The following is a 15,865-nucleotide window of genomic DNA, read 5'->3' as shown; positions in this document are numbered from 1 at the left end:
CACAATTGCAACATGGAAAAATGTTGTCTACATATCCTTCTGGTTGACTGCCAGGTCTCCTCAGGAAAAAAAAGATGATTATAAGGTAGTACAGGTAGTCCTCAACATACAACAGCTCATTTAATGAAAAGGTTACAACAGCCCTGAAAAAAGTGACTTATGACCGTTTTTTTTAGTCATATGATCAAAATTCAGACACTTAGCAACTGTCTCATATTTGTGACGACTACAGTGTTCTGGGGTCATGTGATCATGTTTTGCAACCATATGACCAGCAGACAATGTGGAAGCCAGATGCAATTAACAACTAAATTAACTGAATAGAATAGAATAGAGCTGGAGAACCTATACCATCACAGACAACTGTACTGATTCACTTAAGAACTGTGGTAAGAAAGGTTGCAAAATGGGGCACAATTCACTTAACTCTCCCGCTCAGCAACGGAAATTTTGAGTGTAACTTGCTCCTAAATCAAGGACTATCTACATGTATAGTAAAGATACCGTATGTACTCAGCATATAGCTCAATCGTCCCACCTAGTGGTTCTCTGAAGTTTTGACGCCAGGTATATACGGCACTGTTATTCAAAATCTACAACCAACTTTACAATCTGCATTAATTGCGCCTGTTTCTCCTTCTGGCATTTAAACCCTACTGACTTAAAGACACGTTGTACTTTTAAATATTTTTTTTAAAAAAAGCCACAGAGAGATCGTGAACCATTGCTGACAGACAACGAGATGCATAGCTGAATAAGAAGCCGTTGGAAAGTAAAAAAAAAAAACAACCGGCAGATCTACTTCCGGCGCTCTAAAGAACTACTTCCTTTTTCCGACGTTCATTGATCTCCTAAGAGAGCGGAAGTGTTTTTGTTTTGGTGCCGCTGGGTACTGTGGGAAGGCCGGTGTCGTAGGTGCGCCAGCCCGCGGTGCGGGAATCTCGAGGTGGGAGAGGCCCGAAGGGAGCAGCGACCGGTTCTTGCTCGTCTGTCAAGGACTGGAGAACAGGGCACGCGGGATGTGCGGTATGTCCTTTGCCTTGCGCCCTTCAGCGGCATTGGAAGCGCTTCCATCTCCGCGCTGCCCGAGTTAAATGGGTATTGTAGTCCCAGGAGAGAACTGAAGTGAATCTCCTGAAGCTTTCCTGCCTACCCGCCTGGGAAAAAAAGCAAGCCGAGCCAGCTGTATTAGGCCAACCTGCCCCTGCTGGATCCATAGGGAGATGGAGCGGCATCAGTGGTCGATTTCCAGCACCTCATTCGGAGTTTGTCTCTCTACGTTTCTTTAACAATGTTACATTTTATGGGATCCTAACTGTCAGGGGGAGAGTTGTAGAAGCAGGACGTCCTGCTGCCAGTCCCCTGGGACTTGGTCTGTAATTGCCTCTTTACGGCGAACCTCCCTAGCATCAGCTACTGGTTCGCTTGAGATTCTTGTTTAAAAAAACAAGTTAATTTGTAAAGATGTCTGCTGTGGCCTTTCATCAAACTTAAATAGTTTGCCTTTTTTAAAATTAATCTGTTTTCCTGTGTGCTATTCTCGGAATAGGAATTGAATAGACAGAGTTGGTTGAAATTTATCTGGCTGGCCATATTCTTTCAATGATTGTATTTCTCAGAGAGTTGAGTGCTGCTGACTCCAACCTAGCTTTTATGTTGGGATGAATTCTGGGGTCTGAAGTCTGATACATCTAATGCATCACATTTGGGAAGTTGGCCTAGGGCAGTTATTTCTACTTTTCAGATCCCAGACCGCTTTTTAAATTCAACCTGCCCATAACGCCCCTTTTAAAGATTATTATATTTTTTTTCACTTTATATCTGCTTTTATAAATTTTGACGTTCAATAGACAGGCTATGTATTTGAAAAAAGGAACATGGGGGCAAATTATAGGGTTCTCATCTATATCGGTGATGTGTACTCTTCAGATATCTATAGTTCATCCCAGGTCAATATAATCCATTGGCCACATAGACCTTTAATCTGAGTCAGAAAATCTGTACTTATGTTCCTTTTTTCTTTCCTTTACAAATGAAGCATTCTATTATGGCTCAATGAAATTTAATTATAAACTCAGTAGAAATTCCTACTGTTCATGTCCCCAACTTAAATGATAACACTTGCTGAGAAGGAAAAGAAATCAACGCAAGATTTAAACATTTTTTAATTAAAATTATGCAGCAATGGCTACTTTGGGTTGTCTTCTGGCATCTGTAAATAATTATCTTGATCTTGATGTAATTCAACCCTATTTTACTAATATATTGTGAGGTACAATATTCTTTTCTCCCTCTTATTTAGTTCTTGAAATTTGCTTTTTAATTTTAGTAGAACAATCTTAAGATTAAGTAAATCCACTCAAGCCAATTTTGTGTCTTTTAAGAAACATTTGTACCTTGTGATTCATTTTGCTGATGTAACTTGATACACATATGAACATACATTTTGCTCAATTTAATTTAGAACAAACTTATCTTGCCCACATATTTTCTTGGAAATTCATATGTATTATTTAGAATCAGGTTCTGTTGAATTCACTTATTACTAGATAAATATGTATGTCATTGGGATTTAATATAACGACATGCATTTTTGTCCTTAAATGGCTTAAAGTTGTGGCATTTTTTTTAAATTTTACTTTGTTTTATTATATTTTGTTTTATGAGTTATAAGTTTTCATGGAATGTTTGGATTGTGGGTTAAGTTGAATATTTCAAAAAGTAATTTAAAGGTTAGCTTAATATCTAAAAGTCTGCTAGTTTTCATGAACAATTCTATGTTTGATAAAAAAATTGCAAGCCTGTAATTCATCTATTTCATTTTTTCTTAGATTTGTGTTCTTCTGAAAATGCTGGAATTCCTCTCTCTTGCTTGTGATCCATCCTATAATCTGCAATCTGTCTGAAGGCCATAGTTCTAGAAAAATTTTCTTTTTTCTTTATAAAAACTAACTCCTCCCATAGCTTTAAAATTCATTTGGAAAATTTATATTTTATGTTTCTTGAAATTGGAATATTCAAGTACATTTTTGCAGACTAGACAGACATTGTAACAGCCTCTAACCTTCGATGTAATTTTTATGAAACCATTAAGATGAACAGTTATATTAGAAAGGGGACCATTTTTTACCAGTGCCTACAATATAGATAAGCAACTTACTTTCTTTTCAGGCTTTATTATTATTATTGTTGTAGTTATGGCAGCTGCAACAATAGTTCATGATACTTCTGAAGCTGTAGAGCTTTGTGCTTCATTTGGTTTATACCTTAAGCCCATTACTAAAATGACTATCAGTGTGGCACTTCCACAGTTAAAGCAACCAGGGAAATCCATTTCCAACTGGGAGGTAATGGAAAGGCTAAAAGGAATGGTGCATACTCATCAGTTCTCAACACTACGGATTTCTAAAAGCACCATGGATTTCATCCGATTTGAAGGAGAAGTAGAAAATAAGTGTTTAGTTAAATCCTTCCTTGCATGTCTAGATGGCAAAACTATCAAACTTAGTGGCTTTTCTGATATTTTAAAAGTCCGTGCTGCAGAATATAAAACTGATTTCCCCACACGACATGACTGGGATTCTTTTTTCCGTGATGCAAAAGATATGAATGAAACTTTGCCAGGAGAAAGACCAGATACTATCCATTTGGAGGGCTTACCTTGCAAATGGTTTGCATTAAAAGACTCTGGCTCAGAAAAACCAAGTGAAGAAGCTCTCATTAAAGTATTCAGCAAATTTGGAGAAATACGTAATGTGGATATACCAATGTTGGATCCATATAGGGAAGAAATGACTGGCAGAAACTTTCATACATTCAGTTTTGGAGGACATTTGAATTTTGAAGCTTATGTTCAATATGAAGAATATGCAGGTTTCATCAAGGCTATGAATGCTTTGCGAGGAATGAAGTTGATGTACAAAGGTGAAGATGGCAAAGCGGTGGCTTGCAACATAAAGGTGATGTAGTGCTGAATTCTTCTTCATTTTCGAAAAATCATTCAATTTCAGGCAGGTATTCTGCTAATTTCTGTTCAGAAACTTTTTCCTCCAAGGGATGAAAAGAATAAAATGCAATATATTTTAGCAACTCTTTAAAATTATTTATCAAATATGCATATATTAGCTTTCTACAAATAACCAAGCAGGTATCTTTTAAATTGCAAGAGATAGTAGAGGGAGTTTAGAACTTTATAAAGGGTAATGTTCCAAATTCAAATGATAATAAAGTACATATTACTAAAATATGCTTCATCAGTTAACTATAAGCTTAGGAAATGTAAGTGAATCAAAAAGTATATTTTTCTAAGGAAGATATTTTAAAATACTATTGGTAAATATCCATCTTTTAATGAATATAAATTCATTGTGCCATTACTTTGAATATTTGCTTTTTGTATTTTTCTCCCTGTGCTCACACTTTACAAGCAAAAGGGAAAAGCACTAATGGCATAAATCAGAAGTGGACAACTATCTTCAGCTAGCAATCAGAACTTATTTATCCTTATCATGACTTGCAAGAGAGCTGTCCAAATGATATGATGCTTTTGGAAAGTCAGAGCAACACTTTTGGCCTCTTTTGGGTAGAGTTGGCTTACACATTGGAGAGGCTTATTTGGCCTTAAAAGCCTTCTATAGCAAAAAAAAATGGCCTAATTTTCTTTGAAGACTTTAGAGGTTTCATGACATGAAGATGGTGCCTTAAACGTTTGTACCCTTAAGGCACTATTTAGTCATCTGAAACTCCCAAAGTTGCAGAAAGGGCAAAATTCCATGTCTCCTACTTCAAGGTTATGTTGTAGGAATATTGTGGTTCTACACCTGGCTCTTGGGTGATTCATGAGTTATGCATGCTGTATGGAAGTAGACAAAAATAGTTTCGTGAAGAGCTGCCTCTAGATGAGAAGAGCAGCACATAAATCTAATAAATGGATAATACTGTTAAATAGGCATTTCCCTTAGAATAGCTCAGGGGAGTCTCCTTGCAAAATGCACATTTGCCAGTAGTTTAAAATTTATATTAGAGACTCGGCTGTGGTAGTGATCACACTTGATTTAGAGGTTACCCTTTCTGTGTTTAGATTGTTTGCAGACATTAATTTGCATGATGTGCAGTTCTAAAAAAATACATATAGTTTTCATTTAATGTTAATTGGGAATGGAAAATCCATTGAGTGATATAATCATATGTTAAAAAAGCATGTGACCATGACACTTAGTGATAGCAGTTCTGGCAGCCCTCATTGTATAGCTAAGTGGGCACATGACCACAACTTGCGACTTAGTGCCAAATTCCACATTGACTTTTTTTGTTGGAAACTGGCAGAGAAGGTTGCAAATAGTGACCATAGAATGTTGCAATGCTCATAAATATGAAGGCCAGTCATAATTAACGAACAATGGTTCAGCATCACTGAAAGTTTGAGCAGTTGAACAAGTGGTCATTAAATGACGACCATCTGGACTCATTTGCAACTCCCAGTAAATTCAACAGTGTTTCTCCAGATAAATGTGCACAAGTTTGAAGACAGGTTGTTTGATAGAGCCATATCCATATGTTAAGACCACAGTAACAGGCACATATGACAGGGCGTTTTCTATAGTAGCCTCATTCTTAGGTGCTTAGTTTTATTAGAGTTTTAGCTGTGCTCAAATGGATTATAAAAGGCAGTACATTTCAATCCATTATTAAATTTCTGGATGGTACTGTATGGTTTTAATGTTTTAATTAAAACTGTTTTTCTTATTTTAGTTGGAATTATATTTGAAGCTGGTTTATTTGATCTACATATAATAAATTTCTATTTCAAATTCCTATTTTACATGACATTGATAATTTAAAAATAGTTCAACATACTTTAAAATATAAGGTTGAAAACTTACAGCTATTTTGAACACCATTAAAATAGGTGGAGGCTGATGGCGCAATTAAAAAAAGAATAAAAAGTGCTCTATTAACAAAAAATCAAGGTTTCGGGCATGTCTCTCTTTCCCACAGTAAATAAATTCATTTGTTAATTTAACTGATTATAAATATCAAGGGAGTCCAACCATTTATGTAATGACTATTGATTGAATAGTTGCACTGAAAAAGGATTATTTTCCTAGTATTGTTTAAAATTCTCTGTCCTGCTCTGAGTTAGTTCAGTGTAGTACTGTTTTAATCCACACTCAAAAAAATTCTATACTGATCCGAGGTTCTTAACTTTAATAAAAAAAAATTACCTACTTCTGTAAAGGTTTCATTTGATTCCACAAAACACCTGAGTGATGCATCAATTAAGAAACGTCAGCTTGAAAGACAGAAGCTCCAAGAGCTTGAAAAACAAAGAGAAGAGCAAAAACGTAAAGAAAAGGAAGCAGAGGAAAGACAAAAAGTGGAAGAAAGGTAGGTGTCACTCTTTCATAGGAAATATTATAAATACTAGATTATAAACTTTGCCAAATTTTTGCCAAATTTATATGTATATTGGGGGTGATGTTTGTGTTTGTAGACTGAAGATATTTTAAACTAATTTATATTTCATGAAATTTATAGGAAAGTATATTTTCAGATATTGTAATCTGGCCAGTTACAGATCTAAATTAATATGCTAGAAAAATTCTATGCATGTCAGCTATCAGCTAACCGACTCATGTGGGCGGTCACACCCTGGATTTGGTTTTCCTATCTAGACGATGGTTAGATGATCTTGGTGGGGGCTCTTCAATTGTTATGCCCCTGTCATGGACCGATCATCATCTCCTGCGGCTGGTCTTCCGTTTTGCCACTCCTCACCATGGGTGTGTTGAGCCAACTAGATGGTTCCGCCCCAGGCGCTTAATGGACCCTGAGAGGTTCCAGGCAGCGCTGGGGTCCCCACCTGCCTCCTCTGCTCACAGCTCGGCAGATGCCTTAGTGGAAGCCTGGGAAAGGACGGCCACGGAGGCACTTGACCGAGTTGTACCCTTGCGGCCCCTGACCCGGCGCAGATCCCAGTGGGCTCCATGGTTCTCCGCGGAGCTCCGGGGGATGAAGTGTCGGAGACGAGGCCTAGAGAGCTTTTGGAGATCCAGCCGATCTGAATCCGACCGATTGCGACTAAGAACCCATATTAGGTCTTATCTCGCAGCGATAAGGGTGGCAAGGTCTAATTACTTCGCTACCCTTATCGCTATCCTGTTTAGGGTGACCCGCTCCCTCCTTAATCAGGGGGTGAGTGAGGAACCCTTGCAGGGGCGTGCCGAGGAGTTCAGTCAACATCTGTCGGATAAAATCGCTCGGATTCGGACCGGTTTGGACTCCGACTGGGCAGAGTCGGACGATCAGGACACGGGTGGTCTTGTCAATGTTATCTGGGAGGAGTTTGATCCTGTAACTCCGGAGGAAGTGGACAGGATTATGGGGAGGCTGAGCTCCACCACATGTTTATTGGACCCGTGCCCTTCCTGGCTGGTTTATGCAGCCCGGGAGGGGACACGAGGCTGGTTCCAGGTGGTTATATCTGCCTCTTTGAGTGAGGGTAGTTTCCCCGCCGCCTTGAAAGAGGCGGTGGTGAGACCTCTCCTCAAGAAGCCTGCCTTGGACCCAGCTGTGTTAAATAACTTTCGTCCGGTCTCCAACCTTCGCTTTCTTGCGAAGGTTGTTGAGAGTGTGGTGGCGCATCAGCTCCCTCTGGTTCTGGATGAAGCGGATTATCTAGACCCGCACCAATTGGGTTTCAGGCCCGGGTACAGCATGGAGACGGCATTGGTCGCTCTGGTGAATGATCTCTGGAGGGCTCGGGACAGGGGATATTCCTCTGTCCTAGTCCTATTAGACCTCTCAGCGGCTTTCGATACCATCGACCATGGTATCCTGCTGCAGCGTCTCAGGGGATTGGGAGTGGGAGGCACGGTCCTTCAGTGGTTCTCCTCCTATCTCCTGGGACGCTCGCAGTCGGTGTTGGCAGGGGGGCAGAGGTCGACCGCGAGGCCTCTCGTTTGTGGAGTCCCTCAGGGGTCGGTCCTCTCGCCTCTCCTGTTCAACATCTATATGAAACCGCTGGGTGAGATTCGTGGTTTTGGAGTTGGGTATCATCAGTATGCTGATGATACCCAGCTTTTCATTTCGACCCCAAACCACCCCAGTGATGCCCTCGACGTGATGTCCCGCTGCCTGGAGGCGGTTCGGGTCTGGATGGGGAGGAACAGGCTTCGACTCAACCCTGACAAGACTGAGTGGCTGTGCGTACCGGCATCTCGGGATATTCAGGATATCCCGTCCCTCTCTATGGGGGGTGAGTTATTACCCCCCGTAGATAGGGCTCGCAACTTGGGAGTCCTCCTAGATTCACAGCTTTCTTTAGAAGACCATATAGTAGCTGTGACTAGGGGGGCCTTCGCCCAGGTCCGCCTGGTGCGCCAGTTGCGGCCCTATCTAGACTGGGATGCCTTATGTACGGTCACTCATGCGCTCGTGACCTCTCGTCTGGACTACTGCAACGCTCTCTACATGGGGCTACCCTTGAAGACCACTCGGAGGCTCCAACTGGTACAGAATGCAACCGCGAGAGTTGTGTTGGGAGTTTCGCGACACTCCCATGTTACACCTCTGCTCCGCGAGCTGCATTGGCTTCCAGTTGTCTTCCAGGTGAGATTCAAGGTGTTGGTAATGACCTACAAAGCCCTACATGGCATGGGTCCGGAATACCTTGGGGAGCACCTGCGGCCGGCGTCAACTTCCCTCCGCCCAGTACGCTCCCACAGAGAGGGCCTCCTCAGGGTGCCACCGGTCAAAGAATGTCGACTGGTGGCCCCCAGGGGGAGGGCGTTCTCTGTGGGCGCGCCGGATTTATGGAACCATCTTCCGGTCGAGCTCCGGATGGCACCTGACCTCCGCTCCTTCCGGCGCGATCTCAAAACCTACCTTTTTGTACAAGCTGGCCTGGCCTGATGGGATGGGGTTGGGTTTTATAAATTTGTTTTAACTTTTTAATGTGTATTAACTTATTCATGGGCATTGTTGTTTAATCACTTTTAATTTTTGTATCTCGTTTTTTAATATGTATTGCCCTGTTCACCGCCCTGAGTCCTTCGGGAGAAGGGCGGTATACAAATTAAATTAATAAACAAATAATACACTATAAGCTTTTGTACATTAAAATAAAGTAAATCTATCTCAGTAAACGTATCTCAGTGTGCCAAATATTTTCTTATACGTATAATCTGAGATATTGGTTGATTTCTATCATCCATATGCATGCATTTAAGGTATTATAAAGTTCACTGAGGTCTACTGTTGAACATATTCAGAATACAGAAGCCTCCAATCATTTGTAAGGCTAGTTTTGACAATAGTTCCATTGGGATTCCATTTTGTAAGTGGCATGAAAATTGTTCATATTCTCTATTTTTTACCTGTTTGTCATAAATAGCATAGGGATGGAGAGATTTAAATAAAATGCTAATTTAAGTATAAAATGAGAAACACAAAATCTGGATGATATTTGCAGAAATAACATTATATGTTGGTTCTCACCATATTTTCTTTAGTAGAAAAACAATAAGTCTGTATGCCTTAGGCTAGAATAAGCCAAATTATTGTTATATATTAGATTTGATTTAAAATGTATAGAAAAATATAAACTTGGGACAATTCAATTGAGGCTGGTAAAACAATTTTACATTGCCTTAACCTTCAAATGAATGTTTGAATTTCAAATATAAGTAATAGTAGTTTTCTGTTTGAAACATGAACGCCTGAAATTGTAACATAATATGCCTTTCTAGGAAACAGAAAGAACTTGAAGAGTTAGAAAGAGAGAAGAAAAGAGAAGAAAAATTGAGGAAGAGAGAGCAGAAACAAAAAGATCGTGAAATACGTCGAAACAAGAAAAGACTTGAAAAACTTCAAGCTGAAGAGCAAAAAAAATTACAAGAAAAAATAAAACTAGAAGAGAGGAAGCTGCTTTTAGCTCAGAGAAATCTTCAGTCCATTAGACTAATTGCTGAACTACTGAGCAGAGCCAAGGTAGCCTTTTTTTCTTCAGTTGTTCATAGAAAAATGCCCTGCACCCGAAGAAAAGAATATTTGTAGTGGCATATGTTAAATATCTGCTTATAATTTAACTAAAGACATGCATATCATTTGTCAGATGCTTCTGATTTCCTATCTTTTCCAGTTGTTGTAAAAGTCACTATACCAGTTATTGATTTTTATGTCAGCACTAGGCTGTTTCTCTAGGCTAAATCTCCTGTCTCCTTTTTCCCTTTCTTATTTGGAGGATTAATATGCCAGTTGTGTTTTCCTATATAACAAAATCAAATTTTAATTTTAATTTAATTTATTGTGCAGGGGCCTTTAATTTTAATTTTATCTTAACTTCTGTATTTATTGTATGTTATTGTTGTTAGCCGCCTTGAGTCCTTCGGGAGATAGGGCGGCATATAAGTCCCAATAATAAATAAATAAATAAACCCAAATAAAGCGGAGGGGCAAAAGGGGCAAACATCAGGATTGGATATCAAATCCTCTCTCTTCCAGAATTTCCATTGTTTCAGTTTCCTCAACTGTGGTCATCAAAACTACTTGACTGAGTGCAGTATACAAGAGTTCAACTCATATTATAATCTTGTCATTATATTAAGGAGTTTTTGGTTAAGAAAATCTAATTTGTCAGCTTCATGGTATCAGATTGTCCCTACTTTAGGATGTGAATACTATAATGGTATTATATGAAGTATTGAAATTCTAGCAATGCCTTCTAACAATTTTGTCAGGGAGAATAAATCCACTCAGGTAACCTGGTGACATCCCTTGATGGAGATTTCTTAAAATCTGTCCATGTAAAAGTATAAGGAGTAAATAAACTTTCAATCTGATCTCTGACGTTGATTCATGTTAATTCCTAGGCACTGCTTAGGTTGATCTATCTCAGGAGCAATTGAATTTTATTTACACTTCATATAAATCAAAAACTTGTTTTAGATTTAATAAATATGTTTATTATTCTTTTTTTGAACTTGTGCAGTTGATTTTATTATGGAATGTATATATTTCTTTTTCTTCAATATTGGTAGGTAGTAAAGCTTTTGGAACAGGAACATAGTGAGGAAAAAATCCGCCTTCAGCAGTTGGAAGAGAGGAGAAAACTGCAAGAGGCAGAACTCCGACGAGTAGAGGAAGAAAAAGAAAGAGCTCTTGGACTGCAGAGGAAAGAAAGGGAATTGCGAGAGAAATTGCTCAACAACCTTATGAGCAAAAAAATTGAAATAATGCCTGTGAAAAAGTCCGACCCTAATATAGTGCAGTCTCCCACTTGGAAAAGTCTTGCAAGTGTTCCCCATTGCATCACATCTACCTCAGTGCAGTCCATCTTGTCCCGACCACTCCACATTTGTCAAAGCAGCATAGCAGCTAATGAAAATTTCCCTTATCCAAAGTGCTTAAATGGGAGCTTCCATGAGGAAGTTCTTCAAGACACTATGGTCAATATTAACAACAAGGTTTCTGACGAAAGTAGTTTGAGTGTCCTTTCTAGCGTACCTGCAAATCAGCAACACAACAGCACATTGGATCATGAGAAGATCCTTTATAAGAACTCCCTCACAGAACAAGGCAAATGCAACAGAGAGCCAAGCAAGGGGAGAAGTCATTCATACAGAGACAGAGACGTTTGTAAACACCAGAGCAAAAATAAAATTGAAAAAAGCAGACACAGAAGAGACTTAAGTAGTGAGGATGAGAAATGCAGAAAAGAAAGGCACCCTTATAAAAAACACTCGAGAAAGAGTAGCAGTCCTCACCAGAGGAGTCCAAATTTGGAATATACACAACAGAGACAGACATTTAGTAGCAACAGAGACCAGGATAAAAGAGACCACAGCCACAAGAGGACTGGGAAAAAACAGAAACATCAGAAGAGATCTTTGAGCAACCAAAGAAGTAGGTAATAGAGGAGTTATCTTTTTCTAAGGGCTATTTTGGAAAAAGTACTACAGTAGATCTCTGCTTTGTCTCGCAGAGAGAAAGGAAATTGAATTTTTTACTTGAATGAATTGCAGAATTAAAGAATTCAAACTACCCTTTTCAAAACATATCTTTTTGTGACTTATTGTCAATGGTTTCTTAGCTGTCAATTTTTATTGTTCTTGGTCACGTTGAAACCGTGATAGCCAGATTAGTTTCACTTATTTCTAGTATCCAGTTCTTTTTATTGGTAATGACTGTAATCATAGCAGTTTCTGTTTAGAAATTGGCATGTATATGTTTCTAATAAGAACTGTAAACTTGAGTTACTACATACTTGATTTGTTAGAACTCAGTAATTCCATGCAGGACTTTATGCTATCTCAACAGGTGCTAGATGCAACCATATTTTTATATAGTGCTGTGATGCCTTTGCTATTTTTGCCAACTGCATTATTTCCTTGACCTTGTAGGTCATGATGTTTATTCTTTTACATGTTTTGAAGCTCTGTTCCATTTCAAAGCAAATAGCCAACATTTGGGTGGGAAGGGTACTTCCAAGAAAGTAGATTACAAAATTTTTGATGTATCAGTATTTGATTCCCCCCCATCACTCCTATAGATGGAGTGAGGCATATATATTTGAAGAAGGGCCTTTCAGCTAAGTAATATATATGTGTGTGATATTCAGGTTCAAAGTTATATTTTCTCCTTTTAAAACATCTTTGCTTCAAGAAATGAAGCTCAGGAATTTCCCCAAAATATTTTCATAGTGCAAACCAGCTTTCTTACAATTTAATGGTAAAACTGCAGAAGCCATTGCCAGTGAATACAAACTGCTTTGAATCTGGAAATAATAAAGATCTATACATACTTCATTAAATCTGACTTTGCTTGTGTTTGAAGTATTATTGACTTCTATAGAATGCTTAATATAAATTCAAAATTTGCTGTATTTGTACTGCTTTACTGTATTTATAAAATAGAGTTGCACAGTCTGGCTTTGGGGCTGCACTTAATTATGAAAATGGTTTTGGGTTGCAGGTAATGCCATTGGATGGGGAGGTCAGATGTTAATTCTGAGGGAATTAATTGAGCTGCTGAAAACCAGTCATTTGGCAGCATAATCTAAAAACTCAGAACTGAGAACTATTAAAAACAGAGGTCTCTATTCAAAGAACACATCAAGGAACATAAAAAGGAAAAGCAAGGGCAATGGCAGCATGTCAGACAAAGAAGAAAAAAATATGAGAAGATAGGCCCTGCCTTCTCTAGAATTGCACAATTGATTTCATATCCTCACCCAGGAATACACATACAGACATCTGAAGAAAGGACTTCATTAGGTGTTCCAGTGATGATAATAAAGTAGCTCACTCTTCCCAAAGGAAAAATGGGTCTGATCGATAAAGGTTCTGAAGGCTAAAATCGAATAACGAACAATAGAGGGAGCTAGGTATGTCTATTAAAGAGAAGGATTATGGGTTATTAGCATATGGCATTGTTAATTAGCCAGAAACTACAGTGCAATTTCATTGACTGCCATGGTACTAACTTTGTTGTAAGAAAAGCTTGTGTACTTCCCATTGTGCACCATAAGAGAGCGAGCTGGCTTCATACCAGAAAGAAAGACAAGCGGCTCTTCCTGTAGTGTCATCCAGGCCTACTCCCTTCTCGGAGCTATCTCACAAATGGGCATTGCAACTGGGAAGGTTCAGAGGGCAGGATTCTGTGGGAAACGAGCCAAAAGATTTTTCATGTATTTAAAACAGTCCAGCACTCAACAGTTTGTATGTGTCTTCAAACTTCTATAATGTTGAATATTGTACCATCATAAGATTATCTGCTATCTTTTCAATGATGTCTATGTTGCAGTCTGAAGGAAGAGTCAGAGCATTCCTACTATATTCCGAGAAGCTAATTCTGAGATCTTGGAGTGGTTTAAGGAAGAGCCAAGTGGTTGCTAGTGGTTAAAGTGTATCCTAACACTTTATTCAATGTTACATTCATGCTGCTGCTTCAAATCAAATATTCATATTCCTGGTAACAGTATTGCTGCTCTTTTTTTAAAAAAAGGGTTATTTTTTAATTTAAACTGTTCAAGCTTTCTTACTTTTAACTTAGCCTCTAGTGAACAAACCATTATGTACTAGAAAGACTTTTCTTTCAATACAGATTTGAACATAGCAACAAAAAGATGGTTAAGGGCGAAGATCCTGATGGTCTGTCATGGAAGATCCTGATGGACTGCCAGGTTATTATGGTTACAGATTGAAGTATGCAACACTGTATAAATTACTTTTGAATCTCAATGTTTATCAGCTTGTGACTACCATTTAGAAAATTAAAATTGACATATTTTATTCCATTTAACTTTAGGGCTGAACAATGCCTTGGATTCGTTCTCTGACATGCTTTGGGGCATAAAAATATCTCCTATCTACAACACATTGAAGTGGCTAGGCTTTCTGAGGATCAGGTCATCCCAGGAACCAGCTGGTTTTTTTGTTTTTTTAATCCCATTTATATCCCGCCCTTCTCCGAAGACTCAAGGCGGCTTACAGTCTAAAGCACAAATCAATGTGCTTAGCAATAGCCTTCATTCTATGTATATGCCTGCTTATTAGGGCTTTCGCCCCACCCCCAAGTGGCATTATTACAAAGTCAGCTTATTGCCCCCAACAATCTGGGTCCTCATTTTACCTGCCTCGGAAGGATGGAAGGCTGAGACAACCTTGAGCCTGGTGGGACTTGAACCTGCACTAATTGCAGGCAGCTGGTGTTACTTAAGGAGGCATTAGCGCACTGCTCCACCGGATGCAATATTTGCATGTTCCTAAGCACCTTTTGGAGATCAAAAACTGCATGGCCCTAGCAAAAATATTTACCTTCTGAACTATCTCAGACAAAGACCAGAAGAGACGGCCAGCTTGGGGGTTAACGATTTATTCGCTTCAGCTCCGGACAAACTGACAAGCGGTAAAACATGCCTTTATATAGTAAACTGTAAACGTCAACAACAAATCAGGAACTCGTATTCTCCTGCCGCGAGACCCGCGTCCAATGGCCAGCTGGCAGCTTTGACAGCTCCCTGGTGATGGCGCATGCGCAGCTCGGCCGGGGGGAATCCGTCAGCTGGCTGGCGCACCAGCTGAGTAGCGCGTGCATCCTCGGCCGGCATTCTGACAGCTCGCGGCTGTCAGTCTGTTGGGTAATGCGCCTGCGCGGCCTTCTAACAGCTGTCAGTGTCAGCGGCTGCTGGCGCGCATGCGTGTTTGGTTCCGGTGGCCTTTTGACAGCTGTCAACTGTCAAGTGCGGCCACGAGGAGTTTCCCTGTTCTTCTGCGGTTGGGAGAATGTCAGTGTGTAACACCCCTTCCCCCCCTTGGATTGAAACTAACAACAAATAAGTTTAACTGCAACTGTTGTTCATCGGCGTGCTTCTGGCCCAATCGAAGTCCACGAGGTAGGCGGGAGGCCGTCTGGTCCTGTTAGAGCGGCAGAGGAGGGGGCCTTCTCCTACCGCAGAATTGTCCCCTGGGGAAGACGCGGGTGGGTTTTGCGAGTCCGGGGGTGATTGCGGTTCGTCAGGATAATTGCTCCCTGATGGGACAGTATCCTCGGGTACTAGTCTTGGGGGAAGGTTGGTAGGTGACCTGGGACGGAGCTGATCTGTGTGCCTGCGGAGGGTGAGTCCTCCGCTGACGTTTATGGTGTAGGAAAGGGGCCCCGTTTGCTCCAGGATAACACCCTGGGTCCATTTATCCCTTCCCCCATAGTCCCGGGCCCAGACATTTTGTCCCTGTGTGAATGTCCTGGATGGGGGTTCGTTGGCTTCTTCGGCCGCCGGTCTGTCGGGGTGCAGTCTGTCGAGCCTTGTCACCAGTCTGCGGCCCCAGCAGAGTTCGGCGGGGGATTTTCCGGTGGTGGAGCAGGG

General features: G+C 40.2%; 1 protein-coding gene across 2 annotated transcripts; it reads left to right on the top strand.

The window, feature by feature from the left end:
- The first annotated feature begins 860 nt into the window (after positions 1-860).
- On the top strand, positions 861-12,835 carry AKAP17A (A-kinase anchoring protein 17A). Of its 2 annotated transcripts, XM_083362073.1 has the most exons (5): positions 861-1,026; positions 2,832-3,959; positions 6,239-6,387; positions 9,750-9,990; positions 11,040-12,835. In XM_083362073.1, the coding sequence occupies exons 2-5, from the start codon at positions 3,198-3,200 to the stop codon at positions 11,910-11,912; spliced, it is 2,025 nt and encodes a 674-aa protein (XP_083218199.1). In that variant the 5' UTR covers positions 861-1,026; positions 2,832-3,197; the 3' UTR covers positions 11,913-12,835. The 2 variants fall into 2 exon arrangements, with proteins under 2 accessions (XP_083218199.1, XP_083218200.1); XM_083362074.1 differs by lacking the exon at positions 861-1,026 and having other exon boundaries at positions 2,528-3,959.
- Positions 12,836-15,865: the final 3,030 nt, after the last annotated feature.

The sequence above is a fragment of the Vipera ursinii genome (genome assembly GCF_947247035.1).
Source record: "Vipera ursinii genome assembly, chromosome: 4".
Lineage (NCBI taxonomy): Eukaryota > Metazoa > Chordata > Lepidosauria > Squamata > Viperidae > Vipera > Vipera ursinii.
The sequence above is the reverse complement of the archived record's forward strand: the minus strand, read 5'-3'. Positions and strand labels throughout refer to the sequence as shown.